Here is a 16,756-nt window from a genome sequence, read left to right on the forward strand (position 1 = left end):
TGGAAACCCCCTCTACTAAAAATACAAAAAATTAGCCAGGTTTGGTGGCGCGCACCTGTAGTCTCAGCTACTTGCGAGGCTGAGGCAGCAGAATCGCTTGAACCCGGGAGATGAAGGTTTGCAGTGAGTCAAGATTGCGCCACTACACTCCAGCCTGGACGATAGAGAGAGATTCTGTCTCCAAAAAAACAACCAAAGAAACAAACTACAAAAAACACTAATGAAAGAAATTGTGGATAACACAAACAAATGGAAAAACATCCCATGCTCATGAATCAGAAGTATTAATATTGTTAAAACGACCACACTACACACTACTGCAATCTATAGATTCAATGCAATCCCTACCAAAATACCAATGTCATTTTTCACATAATTAAAAAAACTACCCTAAAATGTATATGGAACCAAAAAACAGCATGAATAGCCAAAGCAACCCTAAGGAAAAAGAACAACGCTGGAGGCATCAATTTACCTAACTTCAAATTATACTACAGGGATACAGTAACCAAAAGAGTATGGTACTGGTATAAAAACAGGGCCGGGCGCGGTGGCTCAAGCCTGTAATCCCAGCACTTTGGGAGGCCGAGACGGGCGGATCACGAGGTCAGGAGATCGAGACCATCCTGGCTAACATGGTGAAACCCCGTCTCTACTAAAAATACAAAAACTAGCCGGGCGAGGTGGCGGGCGCCTGTAGTCCCAGCTACTCGGGAGGCTGAGGCAGAAGAATGGCGTAAACCCAGGAGGCGGAGCTTGCAGTGAGCTGAGATCTGGCCACTGTACTCCAGTCCGGGCGACAGAGCGAGACTCCGCCTCAAAAAAAAAAAAAAAACAGATACAAATGTCAATGGAACAGAATGGAGAACCCAAAAATAAAGCCACATATTTACCGCCAACTGATCTTTGACAAAGCTGACAAAAACATACACTGAAAAAAGGATATCCTTTTCAATAAAAGGTGTTGGGAAAATTGGATTGCTATATGCAGATAAAATAAACTGGACCCCTATCTCTTGCCATATATATAAATCAACTCAAGATGGAGTAAACACTTTAACGTAAGACCTGAAATTATAAAAATACTAGAAGGAAACTTAGGAAAACTCTTCTGGACATTGGTCTAGGAAAAGAATTCATGACTTAAGACCTCGAAAGCACAGACAACTAAAGCAAAAATAAACAAATGGAACTTAATTAAACTAAAAAGCTGCTGCACAGCAAAATAATCAACAGAGTGAACAGATAACCTGCAGAATGGGAGAAAATGTTTGCAAATGATGCATCCAACAGAAGACTGATACCCAAAATTTACAAGGAATTCAAACAACTCAGTAACTATTGCGGGATCTGGCCAGCAGCCCACAATGCAACGGGACTCTCTCTTTGCTCCCAGGTGGATTGGCAGGTTGAGAAATAATAGACACACACAAGATAGTGAAAGCTGGGTCCAGGGGGGTCACCACCTTCTGGTCCCGTAGCACCAGCAATGCACTGGATATGCCAGCATTTATTATTAAGTTTAGTGAGGGCGGGGGTAGGTTAGTGAGGGATTTAGGGTCATTTGATTATGAGGTGAGATGGTCACATGGGGATGAAGTAATAATTCTTTAACATAACATCTGTATGCAGAAGTACAGTATACAGAGACAAGAATTTACAATATAGTGTGTGCATCAGTAATTTCTAACAGAGCCTTAAAACAGAAACACAGTCTTTCCATAACCTATGATTAGCAAGATATTAATCAGCAGTAACAGTTGCAGCAAATGCTGGTTACAAATAATTCATAGAAACAGGACGTGAAGTTAGACAACCGGTTAGACCAGAGTTTCTCAGAAGGGAGTATGCCCTAACCCTAAAGAGGCCTAGAAGAGCTGCAGCAAGCTGAGGGCGTTTATAGCCCTATCTTATCCATATGGACAGGCGCCCTCCATGCGTCTGTTTATAGGCTCTCCACGAAGTTCACATTCCATTCCCAGAGCTATGAATATCTGCTTTCCTGGGATAGGAATCTTGGTGATGTGAAACCTCCAACTGCACGTCCATTCATAGGCTCTCTGCAGGGTGAAGCACATCATGTGCGGTTGGCTCATTCTGGCAGCCCAACCTGGCATTGTCTTTACACAATCCTGCATGCAGGTTTGTATTTACAAAAATCAGGAGTGTTTCATCTTTTACTCCGTAACAATAGTTTCAGGGGGTCTCCCTACAAACAACAACAACAAAAATGACTTCATTAAAAAGTGAGCAAAGGACACACTTGAAAAAGCGGGCAAAAGACAGACTTCAAAAGAAGTCATACAAATGGCCAACTAGCAAATGAAACCATGTCCCACATCACTAATCAGAGAAATGCAAACTAAAACCACTATGTGATACCATCTTACATCAGTCAAAATGGCTACTAGTAAAAAGTACAAAAACAACAAATGTTGGAAAGGATGCAGAAAAAAGGGAATACTTATATACGGTTGGTGGGAATATAAATTATTACAACCTCTATGGAAAAACAGTATGGAGATTGCTCAAAGAACTGAACATAGAACTACCATCTGATCCAGCAATCCCACTACCGGGTATCTACCCAAAGGAAGAGAAATCATTCTATCAAAAAGATGCCCACACTTATATGTTTAAAGCAGCACTGATCACAATAGCAAAGATATGGAATCAGCCTAAGTGTCAATCAGTGGATGACTGGATAAAGAAAATGTGGTATATATACACAATGGAATATAATCCAACCAGAGCCAAGAATGAAATCACGTATTTCACAATAACATGGGTGGAATCATCATCTTAAGTGAAACAAGTCAGATACAGAAAGACAAATGCTGTATGTTCTCACTTATAGATGGGAGCTAAATAACGCATTCACATGGATGGAGGGTGCAGAGTGATAGAAAATGAAGACTGAAAAAGGAGATGGGGTAGGAGGGAGGCTGGATGATGAGAAATTATGTAATGGGTATAGTGTACATTATTCAAGTGACAGACACCCAAAGCCCTGACTACACTATGACACAATCTATGCATGCAACAAAATTGCACTTGTACCCCCATAAATTTATATAAAAATAAATTAAACTGTGGTATATCCAGAGAGTGGAATCCTATTCAACGTTAAAAAGATATGAGCTATCAAGCCATGAAAAGATACGGAAGAACCCTAAATATATATTAAATGAAAGAAGCCTAGCTGAAAAGGCTATATACTGTGTGATTCCAACTATATGACATTCTGGAAAAGGTAAAACTACCAAGACAGTGAGACTAGTGGCTACCAGGGGTCAGAGAGAGAGGGAGGGATAAACAGACAGGGCACAGAGGATTTTTAGGGCAGTAAAACTACTCTGCATGCCATAATGGTAGATATGGGACATTATACATTTGCCCAAACCCACAGAATGTACAACACCAGGAATGAACCCTCATGTAAACTCTGGACTCTGGGTGATAATGTGTCAATGGAGGTTCATCAACTGTAACAAATGCGCCCTTCTGGTGGGAGATGTTGGCAACAGGGAAGGCTCTGCATGTGGGGGATAGGAGGTACATGTGATATCTCTGCACTTTTCTCTCAATTTAGCTGTGAACCTAAAACTGCTCTAAAAAACTTGTCTCAAAAAAAAAAACAAAAGGCAAGTGAGTGGCTGCCTGGAGATGATGGTGGACAGGGGAACACGAGTGAAGTCCGAGGCAAGAAATGTTTGGGGGTGATGAATATGTTCACTATCTTGATGGCAGTGGTGGTTTTACAGGTGTATGTACAAGTCAAAACGTATAAAATGGTCACTTTAAACGTGCAGTTTGTTGTATGTCAATTATACCTCAATAAAGCTGTTAAAATGTATTTATTAGACTTCAGACTATATACCCATTACCATGCATTAATATATTAATGTATGGCTGTACCAACTATTTATTTAGACACTCTATATTTTCTGTATTTGTTTTTGTGTTATAAGTTAAATTTTTAAAGAATTTTTGAGTCCCTACCATATTCCCACATTGTACTGTGTATATACTACAGAAGCTACAAAATAAGTATGTAAGACATTTCTTCCCTTCACGGTATTGACAGCCTTCCTAGGAAGACAAGACTTTTTAAACAATGCAATATTTCCAGTATGGCCGAATGTCTACATACAAACAGTTAAGCGAAATGGGAAGCGAGAGTGTATAAGCCTCCCACCACATATGTGTGCTAAACGTTGTGTGGCACGCCATCCCTTTCTTCAAGGAGCGTACAGCTTTATGCAGGAAAAGAAAAGCCATTAGGATATAATGTGATAAGCGAATTGGTAGACAAATGGAGAACTGCATCGAGGTTATGAGAGTGCTCGGGAGATGCCTCATGGCAAACTTCACTTGTGGAGTTCATGGCTGAGCTGAGTCTTGAATGACATGTTAGGTTTTGATGGAGAACAGCTGGTGAAGAAAATTACTCACAGTAAACAGAGCAATGTGTTCAAATGCATAGAAGGCACAGCAGACATACTTTGTTTCTAACACACCTGAAGATTATGTCTTTATTAATAATGGCTCAGAATGTGAGGTTTGGAATGGCAAGAGATATAGACAGGAGTCAGGTATAGATCTTATGTGTTACCTTAAGGAAACTGTACAGTATTTGAATGACAAACGTCTTTGCAGCATTTGGAGCAGAGAGATGACAAGATCACACTTTCACTGTGCATGTGTATGTGTGGTGGGGATTGAACTAGCCCTTAAATAACAAGTAGACTCTGAATGGAGAGAAGGGACAGAGGAGGTGCCCCAGGTTAGGACTCCACACACCAGAAAGGCAACTTTCAAAGGTTCTTCCACTTGATCCCTCTTCCCTCATCGAGCGCATGGCACTGAGAAGGCAAATGCAAACACGTAAAAGCTGACTTACTAAAAACAATCAGGCCCTGGCATTAGATTGCCACGCCAAGGAAACAGAGAAGAGGACAAATATTTACTGAGTATCTACTGAGTAAAATCCTTACAAAAAAATTACCTTTTCTTTTTTTTTTTTTTTTTGAGACAGAGTCTCGCTCTGTCACCCAGGCTGGAGTGCAGTGGCGCAATCTCAGGTCACTGCAGCCTCTGCCACCCGGGTTCAAGTGATTCTCCTGCCTCATCCTCCCAAGTAGCTGGGATTACAGGCACACACCACCACACTTGGCTAATTTTTGTATTTTTAGTAGAGATGGAGTTTCACCATGTTGGCCAGGCTGGTCTCGAACTACTGGCATCAAGTGACCTGCCTGCTTCAGCCTCCCAAAGTGCTGGGATTACAGGCGTGAGCCACCGCGCTCAGCCAAAAAATAACTTATTGAAGTGAAATTCACATAACATAAAATTAACCATTTAAAAATAAACAGTTCAAGGGCTTTGGGTGTATTCCAAAGAAATCCACTTTCTGTCTAGGGATTTTTCCTATTCTGGACGTTTCACAGAAACGGAATCGTACAATATATCAGCATAATGTTTTCAAGGTCCATTCATGTTGTAGTACGTACCCATTTAGTTATCTTTTTTCTTTTTTAATTGTGATAACATACATACAACATGAAATTCACCAATTTAACCATTCTTAAGTGTACAGTTCAGTGACAGGAAGTATATTCACCATCAGCACTATCCATTCCCAGAATTCTCTTCATCCTAAAAAACGAATAATCTATACTCATTAAACAAGAACTCCCATTCCTCCTCACCCTAGTTCCTGCCAACTCATGAAATGAACTACTCTAGATCTCTCTTACAAGTGGAATCACACTTATAAAGAGGTGTCTTTTTGTGACTGGCTTACTTCACTTAGATGCCATTCCTTCCTATAGCTGAATATTCCATTATTGTTTATGTACCAAAATCGGATTATCCATTTATCCAATGATGGACACTTTGGTTGTTTCCACCTCTTGGTTATTGTTGTAATGGTCTTTTAAAATATTAATAGTAAAACCAAAATACCTGGTCAGAAAAGCTTAGAATATGGAAATAAAGACCACCAGGGCAAAAGCAAGACAAATGGAGTATCTTAGTTCATCTACCCTAGAACACAATATACACTCAACATGGTGGCACCCACCGACATCAAAATTCTTATTGACATCAAAAATACTTATTAACTAGATGCTGTGAAAAATAAAAAGACGCAGAAAATATAGTCTCGTCCTTTAAAGAACATCAAGTTTCATGAGAAAGTCAATACAGATAGGTACGTATAATACAAGGTTGAAAGTGCAAGACTCTGAGACACCTTCATGTGTGATGCAGGATCTGTCTCTGCCTCAGAGAATAAAAAAGATTTGGATAGAGAAAGGCGAATGGGAGAAGGGTATGGGAACAATGGGAACCAAAGCTTAAAGATGGAAAACTGTATTTGCAAATACTGAATCAATTTTAGTCATGAGGATTTACATGCAACAATTTCATTTTGTTCTAATCTGGAGGCAATTTAAATTTAGTCATCCAGAACTAGAGTATGTGAACTTGAAGACAAACTAAAATCCAATGAAAGAGAATTATAATTAGAGTCCAAGAAAGAAGAACCTTATGTGCTAATTTTCAAAGAAGTGCACAACTAAGCTCTCCAGTGTGGATGGTAACTAGCTGCAATCTTCCTGAGGAAAAGTCTCCAGAGATGGGTCTCCAGGGTATGGCTCAGTCACACTTTCTCACTTAGGAAACTAAATATGTGCTTATTTCTTTTGGTTTGGTTTGATGTCTTCTTTCTCCATCCTTCTCAAAGACAAAGACATCCGCTCAGAATCTACTTCACAAACACTTCTCACAAAAAAATACGAAAATCACATATTCAGCTCTCTGCTTTTTATGCTATATAAGTCTGACTCTTTTCAGTCTTTAAAAAGGAAAATGAGAAGAAAGAGGTAGATGTGAGGCCAGGTACGGTGCTTCACATCTATAATCCCAACGCCTTGGGAGGCCTACAGGGAGGATCACTTGAGCCCAGGAGTTCAAGACCAGCCCAGGTAGTAGAGTGAGACCCCATCTCTACAAAAAATTAAAAAGTTAGCTGGGCATGGTGGTGGGCACCTGCTTTCCCAACTGCTCGAGAGGCTGGGGTGGGAGGATCACTTGAGCCCAGAAGGTGGAGGCTGCAGTGAGCCGTGAACGACTGTGCCAATGAACTCCAGCCTGGACAACAGAGCTAAATCTTGTTTCAGAAAAAAGAGGTAGATGTGAGAAATATTACCAAGATGAAAGCGAGTACTGCTATGAGGTACTGGCGCAGAAGGTGGAAGCATTTACTGTAAGTCTCAAGTTTCTGGTTTGACCACTTGGATAGACAGTGTCCCAGAGACTGAAAGGAAATATAGGACAGACAGAAATGACAGGTTCTGTTTTAGAAATGACCAGTGTGAGGTGGCAGGAGGACATCCATAAGTAGCACAGAGCTAGACTTCTCTGTTTTAGCTTAGGGTGGGTGGTGGTTTGGAGGTCTCGATCTGGGGGCAAGTGAATGGGTGGCAGTTGAGGAGCAGTAAAAGACACAGCTAAGGAGTGGCCAGAGAAGGAGGAGGGAAAAAGAGAGGCGCAGTGACCAGAAATGAAGACAAAATTTGGGGGGTGAAATTACGAACAGTAAATGCCACGGAGAAATTAAAAACAGAATTCATAGAACTAGGCAGTTACAAGGTCACTGGCAAACATTTAATTATCTCTTTCTGTAACTCTCTTTTGGTTTGAAATTAATGTTGAGGTGACTGAGATCTGATAAAGGAAATTAATTGAAAACATTTTCTTCTTTTAACTCCTTCTAGGCAGCACATGAAGTTAAGAGTCATCAGAAAAAACGAGAATGCCAACAAAAGAATTAGAAACAAAGTAATACTCAGGTGAGATTTTTAAATTTTCTACAAAGTGCACATATATACATGCAAACACACATATACATATGCACAGGAAAAGGTGTGAAAAGCTGTAATCCAAAGACATTTCTGGAAACTTGGAAAAGGAGATTGGAATTAGAAGTGGTGGCCAGATCTCTAATTTTTAGTATTCTTTATCAGGACTATTTATTTATGCATTCACTTATATTATTAAAAATTAAAAATACAATTTCCTACAAATGAGATAATCTGTTCATCTATCTCAGAAATTGACTGTGCATATGTATTATTAAGAATACTCAGCATGGCTAGGCACAGTGGCTCACACCTGTAATCCCAGCACTTTTGGAGGCCAGGGCGGGTGGATCACTTGAGGTCTGGAGTTCGAGACCAGCCTGGGCAATATGGCATAACCCCGTCTCTACTAAAAATACAAAAATTAGCCAGGCATGGTGGCAGGTGCCTGTAACCCCAACCACTTGGGAGGCTGAGGCAGGAGAATTGTTTTATCCCAGGAGGCAGAGGTTACAGTGAGCCAAGATCGCACCACTGCACTTCGACCTGGCCAACGGAGCAAGACTCCATCTCAAAAAAAACAAAAAAAGGATTAAAGAAACAAAAATACTCAGCAAGGCCAGGCACGTGGCTCCCACCTGTAATCTCAGCAGTTTAGGAGGCCAAGGCAGGTGGATCACTTGAGCCTAGGAATTTGAGGCAAGCCTGGGCAACATGGCAAAACCCCACCTCTACAAAAAATACAAAACATTAGCCAGGTATGGTGGCGCATGACTGTAGTCCCAGCTACTTGGGAGACTGAGGTGGGAGGACTGCTTGAGCTCAGGAAGTTGAGGCTGCAGTGAGCTATGATTGCACCACTGCACTCCAGCCTGGGTAACAGAATGAGGCTCTGTTTCAGAATAGAAAAAAAAAAAAAGAATACTCAGATAGCTTAGAGGTCATTATTCTTAGGACAAATTAGACCTTTTCCGTCATTTGTCTAGTTTTAATTGTAACATTTTAATGTAACATTTTTCAAATTACCTCTTAAGGCTCCCTCCAGTTAAACTGTCCTAAAGGAAATTATTTTCCCTATGAAAATTATAACAAAGTAAATTTAAAGTAGCTGAGTATCAACAGGTGACTAAATTTAGGTATGTGTGACCCACAGACATTTTCTCAGACAGGGCTGTGTGCCCTGAAAGAGTCTACTGTCAAGAAACACATATCGCAGATATCAGGAATATGAGTTTTTAGGGCGGGAGCATGAGCTGCTCTCTTAACTGTTTTAGACATTTGGCACAAAATATTTTTAGGAATTCTTTATTCTTAAAAATCTCAACTGCATATATAAGCTTATTGCTCAGATAGAAGAACATTAATAATCAACCAAAAGTTAATTCGTGTTATTCATTTATTATTTTCTATAATATATCTGAATATAATAAAATCATACATACTTTTTGGTGAGGAATTTTCAATATAGAGATTGAAATTATTTTTATATCAATGTCATAATTAGGAATATATGATTTATACTTCCATTTCACATTCGTCATTGCTAAGCCTCTGTGAAAGCATTGTTTATTTCTGTTTCACAAGAGCTAGAGAAAGCTCAGGGTAAAGATAAACATGGATTACCAAAACCCCAAATAAAGACCTCTCCAACACAGACCAGTTATAAAACAAGGTCCCTTCATCAAGAAGCAAAAAATAATCTACTTTACCTCCTGTAAGATAATAGACTATATGGGACCCAGATGAGAAATATGTGAAAATACTGAAAACAAATTCAAGCTGATTTGAAAGAGTGTTTTTGTTTTACTACCATAAGTACATTAAAAACAAATTGTATTTGGACCCTACATAACTTACAAGTTATAGAAAGAGCTTCCAAGATGAAAAATAACTGCAGAAAGAATTACAATATGGAAATTATTAAAAGCATTTCAAAAACTATCATTTGCATTTGAGAAAAATTTTCCTCTTTAAAGGAGAATTCAAATAAAGAATAACACAAAAAAGTCAACCTCTCAATCGTTTCATGATTAAGCATAATAAAGAACATATCAGCAATCACACAGAATCTATTCTTATAAAATTCATTGCAACATTTAAAATATTTTACCGCATAGAATTTTGGACATCTATAGATAATTAGTTTGATCTTGTTCTATTTTCACCTTGTTTGCAAACATCTCCTTTAATCACCCCCAGAGTCTATTAAACGACATAGTAAATTGTTTACTAAAAATATAGACATCAAATCTCCCCAAATTTTGGATTCTGAAAACTTAAGTATAAACAGGCAGCCAAACAATGTTTTGAAAAATATATTCATTTACATGGCATTACTTTTGCAGGGTTCTAATAAAAAATTTTAAGTACGGATTCTTTGTGCTTCCTATGAAAAATAAAACCATCATTTATACTAATTCAATTTAACTAAGAATACATGGTCAAAATTTTTCTCACAACTTAATTCTTTGTGGCAAGTAATATGCTTATAAAATTTACTCAGTGGTGATTTTCCAGTTAGTACCAAATTTTTCATTCAAATATGCAAGCTATTTAAAAGAATTATTTAATAAATATGTCATCTCACACCATGCACTTAAACCTAAAGCCTGTGATGCAGCAACAATAACAGTGGGGAAATTTTTAAAAAGGAAACATGTCCACTGAACACTTTCAGTTTTGAAGCAAAAACATCACCAAATTATTTCTTTTATACTAGACTCCATGTATTTCAATTTACAATCAAATTTATACTCTTCACTAAAAAAAAGTGTTGAAATAATAGAGAAATTACATATATAGAGGTGAAATATGATTCTTCTTGTTACTGCATTTCCCATTTCATTGTAAGTGACGGGGCGCTGCTGGCTGATTTCACAGGAGCAAAGGAGACCACACTAAGGTCAGGGTTTCCTTGAGAGAGGCGACAAGAAAGACTGAAAAATGCCACAGCTTGGAATCTGATTGCTTAAATACATCCTCTATTCTAGTCTTACAAGCTTTTCAGCTGGTAAATCAAAATCCTGTTATACACTAGGATAATATTCATGACAATTCTCTATATTTTATCTTCTTAAAATCAAAGACTCAATTCTAAAGGGTTAATAGAGGAATTACAAAGTAACTCTCTAGTTTGCATTTCCCATAATGCTAAAATAAAGCTTTTTCTTTTAGTCTAGAAATTTGCTTTTTTAATACTGTGAAAAGCCTCTATGAATCTGTTTAACGTATTTATTTCTTTTCATCTATTCAGTGCCACTGGGCATAACATGTAATGCAGTGCGTGTTGATATTTTGCAAAGCACCACATGACTCACTGTACCCTAATGCACTCCATTAATCCTGTTTGGACAGCTGGGTCCAGGCATTTGTTAGCTGCATTTTAATTGTTCCATCTTTCTTTTTTTTCTTTTTATTTATCTCTATGGCAAAGTACTCTGGAATTTAATTTGTTGGCCTTCAAAAAGTAAATTTTACCATTAGTTTGTTTTCTTTGTATTAAAACTATACTCAGCATGTAATTTTCTTCCATAAAATCAGTATATATTAATGATTAGCAATCAATCTTAAATAACAGTACAGTGAATGAGTTTTGTAAGTATTAAAATGATAGGCTGGCTGAAATAGAACAGAAATTATTTAATAGATTCATAATACAAAATAACATTTAACATCAAATCAGGTTGCTAAAGAGCATACTTTCAGCATTTTCAAGATTCACATAAGCAGATGTCAAAACAATAACAAGTCCTATAAAGCAAACACAAAAGAAATAAGACTATTACACACACCAGTTTTTTACACACCAGTTTTTTATTAGCTTATGGAACAGTGGTCCCTTTACATTTATACTTTAATTCCGTTTTCTATTACAAACATGAAATCCTTTGTAAGAATTATGAAGATAACTACAAAGCTTCTACTTTCTTTGCACAGCCTGCATCCCTGATATCTGTAAGTCTTCAATAAATAATGGAGGCAATATGAGAGCTAAGGCAAAAGCAACTCAAAGTTACCAGCAATTTTTGTTATGAGCAAGTAGCTAAAATTGAATAACTGAAATATCCCAATCATTTGTGTGCACTCTTAAGCCAAAACCTAAGTCTAGAGAATTAGATAGAAATGCTTAATGAAAATTTTTGTCTGAAATAATATTTAGCGAAGAACTGAGAATATGGTCTACGATAGCATTTTATAAAAGGTGACTAAAGGAAGACTTACTCAACTATTTGAATGACAAAGTGAAAATCTGTTTTTCTTTTAAAAGATTATCAAATTCTCCGTAAACTGAAACATTAAGAAAATGACAGGAATGAATGACAGGCAAGTAGGAACTCTCAAGGGTGTCCTTTGAATCAGAGTGTGTTCTCAGAGATTACACTGCTTTCACCTCTATTTCGTGGACACAAAGCAGCTTAAAATAATTTACAAATGTTCAATTTTTTAAACCATACTAAATTATAAATGCTTAAAAACTTTTATACAGAAAAATTAGTTTAATGTAGTTTCCTCACTAGAGGACTCAAAAGCCTAACTTATGAATGTGTCAGTAAAAACAAAACACAACAAAAAACCAGCCCATTGTTTGGAGAAAGAATGCTTTTAAGTGTGTAAAAAATAAACGGTCTTTATTTGGTAAAAGTATTTGTCTTGGTATGCCCCTATACATAAAGTACAGAAGTAAAGGTGTAAAATGATGTAGGAAGAAACACTATATTTCAAAAGTAATCTTTATGAAAAAGTTTAGAAAGTAAAAGTTAAATAAGTTCAGTAAAGACAGTTTTTAAAAACATTGATCTTTAAGTGAAAATTCCTCAATGAAACTTACCCAGTGTTCTCGACATCACAGGCAGAGCAGAGCTCAAGACCAAGATGGACACACAATTTCCAATGATCTGTTATGAGAAATGAGAAAGAATATTGGGCAGTTAAACAGCAGGATGACAATCAAACCCAGTAACATTCTGAGAAATTATTGTGCATTCTAGTTACCTGGTGTACTTTGCTGACTTCTTAATGATACTTACTATTCAGTACAGAATTTTCAAAGAAAAACACACTTTTAAAATAAATAAGGTTATATCTGTAAGTTCTAGAAGATGTTTACAGTACCTAGCACAAATATAGTTATAGAATACTTAAATTACTTGATACCTAGATAATGCATTTTACATTACTGATTGTATTTGTTAGTTTCAAAAGGCTCTGCCTATCAAGTAACAAATAATTAACATATTGGAGACTTCGGACTACATTTTTAAGGCCAGATTATTGCTTAAGATTTCTTTTATCACATCTATTTCTAATGTTTATTACAAGATTTAAAAAGCACCAGAAATCCAAAACCTCTAAACTTTTGTAATAATGCATCCTATAGTTATTCTTCCATAGTAAATAAGAGGAGCTGAAAATACCAGTTAATATTTATGATCACTTAAATTAGATACTAAATATCTCAACTACTTATTAAGTTTAAAGAAATAGCTCTGTATATGTGTGTGTGTGTGTGTGTAAAATAACTTCTCCCCTTCAAGTAGGCCAAAAATATAAAATAAAAACAAAACGAGCTTTCAGCTCTTATTAGTTATTCTTCTTTGTCAGCCTATGGGAATATTTTATAAAGATTCAGTCACTATATACGGCAACAGCCTTTTTATTCTGAAGCCAATGACATGTTGTGGAAAAAGTCAAATTAGCCTCAGACTACAAAATGTTTCTGGGTAGAACTCTTCCGTCTTATTTTAATTATTCAAATTTGAATTACTTTGTCTCTACTACTTGTAGCAACTAAGTTCTTCAGACTTCAAACAAGCTCCCTGAAGTACAGTTAGCACAATCCAAGTTACTCATTAGCAATACGCTTTCTTTAGAGGAAAAGAAGTCCTTTCAGGGGTCTTCTATAGCTAGTTAACAAGCTCTGCAGTTCTTTGCATTTACACTGAATGGACGCCATCCAAATTAAACAGGGTACACCCCTTTCCCACTCACTCAGCATTTTGAAAATCTTCCAGTTTGTGTTTACGCAACTTACAAACAAATACCTATCACTGCAAATGAACCATTCAGGATGACTAATAAATAAAGCAGTCTGTCTGGGAAGGCAAGAGAGGCCACAGTCACCTAAGACTCTACCTTACCTTTGTCATAGTTGTGTCATCTTTCTTGGGAGTAAAGTTTCCAAAAAATCGAAGGCTATAGAAACCGACAACAGAGGACACCATAAGATAGCTGTGAGAATCAAGGAAAAAACTCTCCAACAGAATGCAAGTTTCCTAAGTTCTCAGCAGTCTCCAAAAAGTCTTAAGGCCCATAGGAAAAACAAAACAAAAAGCCACTTTAAGTGCTTGAGGAAGACTAACCTGTTGTTTTCTCTTCTAGACAAGTGTCTTCGTAAACAACCACTGCCCCAGAAAACTAGGTATAAAATTTGGGGATAGGCTGAACGTTCAGTTAAAGAAAGGATACAAAATCAAAATGATCTCAAGTGCAGCTCCCACAAAACCAAACGTAGAAAGAGAGGCATTTCCTATTCCAGGCCCCTGGGGTGGGAGAAAGAGACTTTTCAGAATTCGATGACACCATTATACTGGTTTCCCTGAAACAGCTGTTTCATAAATATAAGACAGTTGAAATTATGAATGTTTACTACTTTGAAATAACATCTAGACTTTCAAAGGCCAACAAGACATGGCATTAAACTGATTCCATCAACAAATTCAGGCACCACGTTAATAAATTTAATAAGCTCAAGAAAAATTACTTATCTCAAATGTAATTTACTTGTCAAGATGACATGATTATGCTTACTGTTATAAAATGGGGCAACTTGCCGCTTGAGGGAAAAAAGTCCTGAATAGTTTTGGGAAAGAGTTTTTAAAAATACCATAGAAAAATAAGAAGAGGATATACAGCTATCTGAATGCTTACACAACATACAAAGATTACACAATCGACGTATGTCAAAATTAAGCTAACAGTAGAAAGAGTAAATGTGCACAGCCTGTTCCCATACCCGAAAGTTTCTTTTGCTCAAATTTTCCTTGGGAATTCAGAGTTACAAAAGACAAAACTGTTAACACCGATTTTTAAAAAGTAATGCTATGAATTTTTTCCTAAACAATTATCCCTATCTCAAAAACTGTCTTTACCTAGAACTTTAAAAAAACACAAAAAAGTTAATATTTTTATAATGAAATCTGAAAAAACTATTCCCTACTGAAGTAGAACAGTATTTTCAAAGATTACTAATAAAAGAAACTATCTGAATACTGTACTGGTCAGCACAGATTACATCTAATAGAAACAACAGGGATAATTAAGAATCTACAGTCAGCCCAATAAAAAATAACTTTTTGACAATCTTTTGAAGAATAAATAAATGAAGCTAGTAGAAAGTGATGGGGTTCAGGACACACTACTCCAAAATATGGGGCCTAGTATTTGAGAAAACACAGGAAGGTCACACACTGATCCGCCTCTCTTCTGTGAAGCAGGCCATAAGACCCCCGTTCGAGGGTGCCCTCCCCGCCACCCAGAGGAGAGGCACACCGAGAAGAATATGAACAGGCCTTGCTAAATTCCCCCCAGTTGATAATCATTAGATCACACCCCTATCTTCCAATCATACTTCCCCAATACTGTCCACTCTTCACCAAACCTGAGCATAAAAATACACAGCTTTTCCTGTTTTCTTGGTCTTCTTCATTTCTGAAGACTCCTGTGATATGTAAAACTTATCTTAAATAAATTTGTCAGCTTTACTCTTGTTAATCTTTTGTTATAGGCATCTCAGCCATGAACCTTGCAATAGGTTAGAATAAGAAATTACTTCTTCTCCCCTACAAAAGCTTATTGATCAACAGAGATAATACTTTGGAATTATGCTATCTCAAGAGAAGCCATGTAGGAAGGATGAAGATTATCTAATTTTTTTACACAATTATACCGGGATCTCCTATAACATACAAGTCATTTTCTACTAAGCACTAAGAGGGATGGGTACAAAAATGCACCACAGGGCTTGGGACTTGTTTTGTTGGTATAGTAAAATGGGTTAAAAGTGACTAGGAAGTCAGTATAGTAAGTGACTTCCTGTTCTATCAGCGGGTTTGAGTATAAAACTAAAGAAAAAGATAAGACTGTACATGGAAAAGGGTAGTTTCTTGTCTGTCTGTAGGATGAGGCACGTGAAGCATGGTGGGCTTACACTCATGGAGAAGAGGCTGTTACTGAATACAACAATGGCAGTAACAGACGGCACAAGGTCCTAGAAAGACTGGGGTCGGGGATCTGAATCCAGACTGTGGCTAAAGGAATTTCATATAGCTAAATGAATTTCAGTAAAATCAAGATAAACTCTGGTAAGAAATCTAAAAGGAAATTCCAACACTTGAAAAAAGGCCCTGTCAATCCAAAGTAAAAAATTAGACACAAAAACCACAGTTTATATTATAAAGGGTCTCTGCATAAAGAAATTCATATAACTTGAAGTATATACATGCACAAAGGTGAATGTTTTCATTAGCTTACTTGAAATACTCAGGGTATAGACATAGAATACTTTTGCAAAAGAAAGATATTTTAAAGGATTTTACTTTACCCTTGTTCCTTTTGGCATTGCTGTTTCATCAACCAATAGGCAAAGAATATTACAAGCCACCAAGAGGACTGAGATGGACTACAAGACAAACAGCAAACGGTCAGCTCTCAAGACTTTTTACCAATACAAAATATTAAAATCTAGGTAACCAAATATATGTTTCAGAATAGAGGGAAAGCAGTCAAGACCAAAAGGCTATATATAAAACTAAAGTAATCAGACTACAAACAAGAGTTGAAGAAATTCTAAAAGATTCTGCAAGTTATTGTAATTTCTTTTTTTTTTTTTTTTT

The 16,756-nt window shown here is 37.0% G+C and overlaps 1 protein-coding gene across 1 annotated transcript in view; it reads right to left on the reverse strand.

Annotated features, from left to right (window-relative positions):
- The window catches only part of LMBR1 (limb development membrane protein 1), a 176,224-nt gene that overhangs the window by 40,471 nt on the left and 118,997 nt on the right, over positions 1 to 16,756 (reverse strand). Inside the window, exons 11-14 of the mRNA XM_011941598.1 lie at positions 16,465 to 16,542; positions 14,331 to 14,404; positions 14,003 to 14,093; positions 12,694 to 12,760 (exon numbers count right to left, since the gene is read on the reverse strand). Of these exons, the coding sequence (XP_011796988.1) occupies positions 12,694 to 12,760; positions 14,003 to 14,093; positions 14,331 to 14,404; positions 16,465 to 16,542 (310 nt within the window). The remainder of the gene's footprint in view (positions 1 to 12,693; positions 12,761 to 14,002; positions 14,094 to 14,330; positions 14,405 to 16,464; positions 16,543 to 16,756) is intronic.

This window comes from Colobus angolensis, unplaced genomic scaffold (assembly GCF_000951035.1).
Source record: "Colobus angolensis palliatus isolate OR3802 unplaced genomic scaffold, Cang.pa_1.0 Scaffold2, whole genome shotgun sequence".
Taxonomy (NCBI): domain Eukaryota; kingdom Metazoa; phylum Chordata; class Mammalia; order Primates; family Cercopithecidae; genus Colobus; species Colobus angolensis.